Below are 8,597 nucleotides of genomic sequence, written 5' to 3' on the forward strand. Positions count from 1 at the left end.
GGATCTTCAAGGTGGCTTTTCTTGAGCCTGATTCCATTGCCGATGAAACTTATGCACCATCTAGATCTAGAACTATCATTACATATTACGTAATCTAGGACTTTTGTAGATGAATATCGTAGCTTATGAAAAGGATCCACCTCCTTTAATATAAAGCCCGAAGGCTTGTTTGATTAATGCTTGACGCAACTAGGCGCATATGCTTCACGATACCTTCCTGGTTTCTATTTTTAGTTATTAGTAGGCTTATTACGATCTTTGCTTGTCATATGATTTTATACAAATCATATGACAAGCGTTTTTATACAAATCTGATTTTATACAAAAAAATATGATTTTATACAAATCTCATTTTCTACATAGGCGTTTTTGGACTGATTTAATTTTTTTTTTTTTGAGAAGCGAAACTTACCATGATCAATTGTTTTTATACAAAGTAAACGAAGAGAACCTGGAGGTGACATTATGCCAGAACATGTACCAGAGGAATCAGATAACCAAAATCATGAAAACAACCAAGAAAACATGTTAAAGGAAGAATCGAAGGAACTAGAAAACCAAGAGCTAGAAGAAGTATCTGAGCAGTCCGAGAAGGAAAGAGCACCTATACGGCTGTACCAGAACAAGTGTCAGATGAGTCGGAGACCCATGTTAAGACCTCTAAAGAGCACATCAATGTCGAACCAGACTCATAAAACTAGGCTACTTAACTAGATAAGCAACATTTAGCCTTTTGTTCTAATAATTTCCACATGTTTTTATGTCTTTTCAATTATATTCCATATTTTTTGTGACCTATATAGTTACTTTCTTTTTTTTTATGAAAGGAAAGGTGACCTATATTTAAAAACTCAAAAACAGCAGAGGAAGAAGAGAAATAGAGGAGAAGACGAAAAAAAATGGTGATTCTTCAAAGAATTTCAACATCTATCCCTTCTTCCGCTACCTCTGTAATCACTCCATCTTCATCTACTGCTCCACCTTCTACTTCATCTGCTCCTCTTGATTTCTTCTCCACTGATCAAATTTTCTCTGTTTTTCTTTCTACTCAATTTAATTCCGCACAATTCTCTTCTGAAGCTTTAAGTTCTGGTTCAGCAGCTGCTCGTGTTGAAAAGCTCGAAGAAGGGATTCGACTTCTCGAAAAACAACTCCGATCTGAAGTTTTATCTCGTCATGATGATCTCCTATCTCAATTATCTTCTCTTAAAGACGCTGAATCTACTCTCTCTATTGTTAGGTCTGGTATTTCTACACTTCAATCATCTGTTCGTAGAATTCGTCAGGAAATCGCGGATCCTCATCGTCAGATCAGGTTGAAAACGACGCAACTTTCTAACATTCATCAAACTGCTGAATTTTTGCAATTTACTGTTAGAGTTGTTAGATTGTCGAAGAAATTGAGAGATTTAATGGCAATTGGTGGATCTGAACCTGAGAAAATGGATCTCTCTAAGGCAGCACAACTGCATCATGAGATTCAATGTCTGTGTGAGGAGAACTCACTATCTGGAATTACTGTCATTGATGAGGAATTAGTTTGGCTTTCTGAGACGGGGAATAAAGTACGGTTGGAAGGGATGAAGGTTTTAGAGAGAGGAATGGAAGGATTGAATCAAGCTGAGGTAGGAAGTGGTTTACAGGTTTTTTACAATCTTGGAGAATTGAGATTGACTGTGGATACATTAATAAATAAGTATAAGAATCAAGGTATGAAGAGTATAAGTGTTGCCCTAGACATGAAGGTAATATCAGCTTCGAGTGGGAATTTTGGTCCAGGAGGGATTCAGAGGAGTGGTGCTCCTCAGGTTGGTGGTGGAGCCAAAGCAAAAGAAGGGCTTTGGCATAGGATGGATACCTGTATGGATAATATTCATTCTATTGTAGTTGCAGTTTGGCATTTGCAGCGAGTTTTGTCCAAAAAAAGAGACCCATTCACTCATGTGCTTCTCCTTGATGAGGTTATGCAGGTACGATGTTTCGTTGTTCAATATTTTCTATTCATTACATGGGGATTCATTGTAGTATTGCTCTGGTAGTCTGTTCATTATTCGCTTTAACATATAGTAACAAAGAATTGTTGAGTTCTTAGGAATTGGACAGCTCATGTCCTTAACTAAGTTGTTAAACTCGGACTCGGCTCCTAACCGACAAAGGGCCGAGTCCGAGTCAAGGCCGAGTTGAGCTGAGTTAATTGCCCGCGTCAGGTAGGCCGAGTCAAGGTTGTATGCTTATACAGTTCAAACATAATAGTTCTTATTTAAATTACTGCAGATGCTTCAAACTGAGTTAGGCTGAGTTTTATATAATTATATACGTGATATTCCCTTATATATAAGCCTTAAAACATAGAAAATATCAAAAAATTGGGAAAGTAGGGAGAAGGGAAACCATAAAAGTAAAGAAGGATAATAAAATTAGGAGGGGAACAAGGGAAGAAGAAAAAAGGTAAACCTAGTAATGTACGAGTATTGTGTGCTGCATGTGACTGAACAGATATGATGGGACCAAACGGTATTAAACGGTATTAAACCTAATGGGACCAAACGGTATTAAACCTACTGCTGCATGAATAAAACCTAGTAATGTACGAGTATTGTGTGCTGCATGTGACTAAACAGATATGATGGGGATTAATTGGATGTTTGTTCGCCAAAGCATTTGGTGATTTGGGTCTAGGACTGATTTTTCTTGGTGTATTACGTTGCCAACATTAGGTGTGGGGACTCTATCTGATGGAATATGGATTTCAGTTGCCCTTTAAGCTTTGTAAGAGGGTTGCAATAGAAAGTGAAAATCATATGTACCTTGGGACGCTGAATTTTAGTTTGTCATGGTTAAAGTTACGAGTCTCTAGTTACGTTTGCTTAACATCTAGTGTGTTCCAAATGATTTGAGTCTCTAGAAACTCATTATAACCATGATTTCCCATTGGGGCTATAAAAAAAAATGTACCAAGGGAATGGTAGAATAATCCTTCGTTGTCTTGGTTTAGTCACAGTTTTGACAAGCATAGATCTGCAACGAATTCCATCATAAATAGATTGCTAAATTAAAATAAATCACTATAACAAGATAATGTAAATGCATCTCAAGGTTGTGAAGCTCTTCTCAGCTTTACAAAGCTGATAAAATTTGTCCTTTGAGTATTTTTATTCTTGTCGAGGTTGAATTGTTGCATTCTCTTCGATTTGAAGTTCCAACTGCATATATTAACCTCTTATTTGTGGTTATGATATACATGTGTTTGTTCTCCTTATTTTTGATGATTGTCTTTACTTTTTATAACTAGAACTAATAGCCTTTCTTCAGGAGGGTGCCCCAATTTTAACGGATCGAGTTTGGGAGGTACTTGTGAAGTCCTTTGCAAGCCAAATAAAATCTACATTTACTGCATCAAGTTTTGTGAAAGAATTATTTACTGCTGGTTACCCAAAACTTTACTCGATGATTGAGAATCTTCTTGAAAGAGTTTCACGCGACACAGATGTAAAAGGGGTTCTACCTGCTATTAGTGCAGAAGGAAAATTTCAAATGATTGCCGCTATTGATATATTCCAGACAAATTACTTGGCACTCTGCTTAAGTCGACTGTCAGATTCAGTTAATAATATATTTCCTGTTTCCAGTCGAGGAAGTGTTCCGTCCAGAGATCAAATTTCAAGACTTATATTAAGGATCCAGGAGGAGATTGAAGCTGTTAAACTGAATGGGCGCTTGACTATGCTTGTGTTGCGTGAAATTGGCAAAGTCTTACATCTGCTAGCAGAAAGAGCTGAATATCAGGTATTTTGACTTGTTGACTTACTGTATATATTTATACTTTCTTCCTTTTGCTCTTTTACTCTTTTACTTAGTTGAAATGTTTGATCTGGTCTCCAGGTCTCTACGTTAGGACAATAGTTATGTTAGTAATCTCTTAGTGGGAGGTCTAGGATGAGGCCTGGCTAGTCGAATTTGTCAGCCATATACTTCTTTCATTATTTAGGAAATACAGTTACAAATGATTCTGTAAATTTATCTCTCTATAATACAGAGTTTGCATAAGAACCAAGCAATAGGACTCGCACTAAATTGAATTAAAACAATGTACAGGATTGCACTGAAGATCCAATACTACATTATTTGTTCATCAACTACGACAAATTTTCTAACCGATGTTCTACAATTATTGATATTCAGAGTTTCACAGAGATGCTTTTGTATAGAATTACTTTATATTTGTTCAGTTCCACTTGCTATAATGAACACAATTTGTTCTGTGATGGTTCAAACTTAAAAGAAATTGACGTGGACGACTGTTCTGCAAAATCTAAATTATCAGAACACTCTTTTAGTGGTACGAGCTACATCAAAATTGTGTACTTATACTGATGGGTGGCTAGTTTATTGTCATATTAGCACTTACCAATTTGGGGTTTGACCCATAAAGTCATTGTTAAAGTTTCAGCCATTGTCTTAAACATAATACAAGTAATTTTAAGCATAGTTGCCATAATAATAGGTTTTTGTGATCAAACCTTGGACTAACCTATTTCCTGCCCATCTCATTGTGGTGTTGCCGTCTTATGTTTAAAGATCAACGAGGCAGATACAAAAATAGTATCAGCCCATCTTCCAATAGGTCTTTTAGCTTGTTTAAAGTACAAGGCTGTAACTGGATCTTTAGTTATGAATCAAGCATGGGTGCTTTATAAACATTCAAACTAGTGTCAGAAGTTTATATTCTTTACTTTATTATCGGCAAAAAGTTGGATATTTCTTAGGGAACATGTACCTTTTCCCTCCTCTTCCTTCTATTTAAGAATTTACTAACAACCTCTACATGGCAAATAATAGAATCGTTTTTGTAATTACAGGTATCAACGGGACCTGATGCTCGTCAAGTAACTGGCCCTGCAACTCAATCACAGCTCAAAAACTTCACTTTATGTCAACATCTACAAGAAATCCATACACGTCTTTCGTCTACAATGGTTAGCCTACCATCTGTCGCCTCAGATGTTCTCTCTCCTTCTCTAGGAGCTATATACGGGGTTGCATGTGACTCTGTAACGTCCTTATTCCAAGCAATGCTTGATCGTCTAGAAGCTTGTATCCTACAATTGCATGATCAAAACTTTGGGGTGAATGGCATGGATGCTGCCATAGATAATAGTGCATCACCATACATGGAAGAATTGCAGAAATATGTGCTTCATTTTCGATCCGAATTCCTATCTCGGTTGCTACCTTCATCTTCATCAAACACTCATTCTTTCAATACAGAAACCATATGCACTAGACTTGCTCGAACAATGGCATCTCGTGTTCTAATTTTCTTCATTCGACATGCGTCTCTCATTAGACCGCTTTCAGAATCCGGTAAACTGAGGATGGCAAGAGACATGGTTGAGCTGGAACTGGCCATAGCTCAAAATCTATTCCCAGTCGAACAACTTGGTGCACCATATCGAGCACTTCGTGCATTTCGTCCTGTTATTTTCTTGGAAACATCTCAATTGGGAGATTCTCCTCTTCTTCAAGATTTACCACCAAGTGTTATACTTCATCATCTTTATTCTCGAGGTCCTCAAGAGTTGCAATCTCCTTTACAAAGAAACAAACTCACTCCACTTCAGTACTCACTGTGGATGGATTCTCAAGGGGAAGAACAGATCTGGAGAGGAATTAAAGCTACTCTTGATGATTATGCTGCAAATATTACGGTTAGAGGACACAAGGAATTTAGCCCTGTATATCCTCTTATGCTACGGCTGGGATCTTTGTTAACCCAGAATGCATTCTCACAATGAAAATCTCAAGGAACAAAACGAAAGGTATTCGCCCAAATTTTCCTTTATATTGATATTGTCAAATTTCGACGTTTATAGGTGAGTCTCCTGGCGCTCCAACCTTAGTGATATTCACAGTTTCACACGGTAAACTCCAAAATTTTGTATTGTTTGAAAACTGAAGATGAGTACAACTTCTATTTCTCTTCATCCCAAATCAGTGCTTCGCTTGATCTTATCTGAATTACATTGACTCTGTTTCTACTTTGTAAATCGGAAAACACACTTTGTTCTCTTTGTTCGTTCTAACATGATATTCTTTATTTTTTGTTCATGTTTATGTGTAGAATTGTCAGAGCCTATTGGGGCCAACTCTCCTCGCAAACTGGCTTGCAAGAAAAGGGATTGCTACTCGAATAGCTGTAATAATTCTAGAGATAGTACGTCCGACAAACCCAACTTTGGATTCGATACATTTATTAGATTGTCGACGCAGACTCTGCCCCTTCAGCTGATGATTCATGATAACCTGAATGATAGCTGGGCAATCGTTTCGGACAACGCATTTCTGCCCTAACCCAAGAAACAAACTCTAATGCCCAGGAAATGTGAAATAATGCTTACTCCCAACTCAGAAGGTGGAGTCATTCGAAACTCCCCTCCCACACAGCATCAAGGTTACAAGATCAAGATACATCTCCGAAAAACTAGCATTCGGATAAGAATCTGATTCTTAAATTACAGAGGATCAGTTACATATCAAAACCTAATTGTCATTAAGAATGTCAACTCTAGCTTCTAACTTCATATATCATAAACAGCTTATCTTGATTTCCTTTACACAGCTGTTCATTGGTTTCATGGTTGTCCAACTAGCAGAATAGCTCCATTCTTTTCTTCATCAACTAGTAAGATATGCCGTTAGGGGGCGGAAGTCTTGACGGTTCACAGGTGTCTGAAATTAGGGTCTAGGGGCAAGGCAAGAGATATATAGTTATCTTACACCTCATATGACACAGTACAGCTATTTCATATACTTATCTAAAAGTACAAGATAGAGGGGCGGAACGTCAAAGGCGAAGGCGCCTTTTGATAATGTAGCTAGCAAGTAATATATGCACTTGGTTCACCATTCATAATCTTTCCCTTCACTATATTATAAACTATCACGTTAACGATAAATTCATCATCCCATAATTCTTTACTGAATATTGACATTATTGATGTTATGCTGTAAACAAATCCTCGGGAAGCTAAGGATTAGTATTGTATTACTTTAACTAACCCTATCGAGCCATTGTTTTTCATTTAAATAATTTGTGACATTTTTTTCATCATCCCATTCTTTCTTTGTTTCTCCATCTTTTGTTTCACTCAATCTATCTTCCCTCAATCCATCTTTTGTCCAGCGAAGGAGAGGGTCTGGAGAAGAGATACACGGTGATGGTCGAAGGTGGACGGAGTGCTTGAGGAGGAAGTGCGTTAATCAACCTCTTGGTATGGAAGAATGGTGGTTATTAATTTTAACTAATTGAAGTTATGGCCGAATCCTGTACTAATACTGTAAACAGTCTTTTCAATGTTAAGTTTTGGTCCTTTTGGTAGACAAATGTATTCTCTAGTGATGGGATTACATGTAGTGACTCTGGTATCACTTTTCTTTGCTTTACTAAAACAAACCAATCCATTACATGGACCAACAATGAAACTATCCTTAGGGACATAACCGTTTGTCTTTTTATATCCACTAGGTTTCCACGCGACAACTCCCTCTTGGTTAACGCCGTAAGATTGTCAAATTCTTCCTAGAAATTAAAACTTTGATAATTTTTGAGAGAGCCTACCTGTAACATTCTCAAAATTCTTCCTTGCAAAATAATAACAATCCAAAATTAATTACAGTCAATTTAATTAACTTCACTTAATTCTTAACCGTAGTAATCTTATTTAAATAGCTTACAAATTAAATTCCAAAATTAACAGTAGAGAGAGTTGCAGAGGAGAGGAAGGGGGAGAGAGATATAACCATATGGTTATGAGAGAAAATATAGGACTGAGAATTTTAAACTGAATTAAAAGTCTACTGAATTAAAAGTCTAACCGAATTGATAAAATTAAGGGGACGTCTATGTGCAATCGTGAGAGAGGAAAGTAGAGATAGAAGATTCGTGGGTGTAGTTATTTTAGGGAGGTTGTAACCAAATATTTAAAAATAACTTATTGTTGACACTAAAACCCTTCTATTTTAAGTCGAATTACACGAAAAAGGATTTTATAACAGCCGTCAGATGCGATCTCTATGAAAATCCCAATAAAAATGGACGGTCAGACTTATTCTCTGGATAACCGACTTAGCTGTTTTATATAATAGATTATAAGGATACCCAGTAAAGCGAAGTTGGTAATTTTTGTTACTTCTTGATGAATCAGACAAATAAAGAAGATTCAAACCTGTCTCATTGTCTACATCATTGTGATTAGAATGGCTATTATGGTTATCATGAAGTTGATGATTGAGGTGCATACTCATGAAGTTAGTATCAGTAAGAACGAGAAAATTTCGCCACCCTTCGCATACTACTCTGCACCGTATAACTGATTTCGCGGGTAAGCGAGAAAATATGTCAAGCATCAATTCTTGTGGGAGAAAATTTTCCATTAATTATTTGGAATAAGGCTTTCCTTTCAATGAGTGTGGCTAAGAGAAGAGAAAGAAATTTATAGGGTTATTTCCCAAATAGCCCCCAATTTTGTGACCAGTTTCCTGCCTCGCCCCTTACTTTATCAAAAATACCCAGATGACCCGCTTTTTCCAGTTACCGT

At 36.9% G+C, this 8,597-nt stretch overlaps 1 protein-coding gene across 6 annotated transcripts; it reads left to right on the forward strand.

Annotated features, from left to right (window-relative positions):
- Positions 1-463: 463 nt before the first annotated feature.
- Positions 464-7,384, forward strand: LOC147544601 (conserved oligomeric Golgi complex subunit 5-like). Of its 6 annotated transcripts, none has more exons than XR_015223869.1 (5): positions 681-1,970; positions 3,313-3,786; positions 4,860-5,819; positions 6,122-6,214; positions 7,184-7,384. XR_015223869.1 is itself a non-coding variant. In XM_086637060.1 (4 exons), exons 1-3 carry the CDS (start codon positions 900-902, stop codon positions 5,793-5,795), a joined length of 2,481 nt encoding a protein of 826 aa, XP_086493186.1. In that variant the 5' UTR covers positions 464-899; the 3' UTR covers positions 5,796-5,819; positions 6,122-6,614. The 6 variants fall into 6 exon arrangements, 4 of the variants coding, with proteins under 4 accessions (XP_086493186.1, XP_086493187.1, XP_086493184.1 ...); XR_015223870.1 differs by having other exon boundaries at positions 7,189-7,384; XM_086637060.1 differs by lacking the exon at positions 7,184-7,384 and having other exon boundaries at positions 464-1,970; positions 6,122-6,614.
- The last annotated feature ends 1,213 nt before the right edge of the window (positions 7,385-8,597 follow it).

Source organism: Eschscholzia californica, unplaced genomic scaffold (assembly GCF_041429995.1).
Source record: "Eschscholzia californica isolate CP2 unplaced genomic scaffold, dmEscCali1.0.p SCAF_4, whole genome shotgun sequence".
NCBI lineage: Eukaryota > Viridiplantae > Streptophyta > Magnoliopsida > Ranunculales > Papaveraceae > Eschscholzia > Eschscholzia californica.

Coding starts and splice junctions, on each gene's coding strand:
- LOC147544601 (XM_086637060.1), top strand. CDS start 900: ATGGTGATTCTTCAAAGAATTTCAACATCTATCCCTTCTTCCGCTACC. Junction 1,971..3,312: donor TCCTTGATGAGGTTATGCAG/GTACGATGTTTC, acceptor GCCTTTCTTCAG/GAGGGTGCCCCAATTTTAAC. Junction 3,787..4,859: donor CAGAAAGAGCTGAATATCAG/GTATTTTGACTT, acceptor TTGTAATTACAG/GTATCAACGGGACCTGATGC.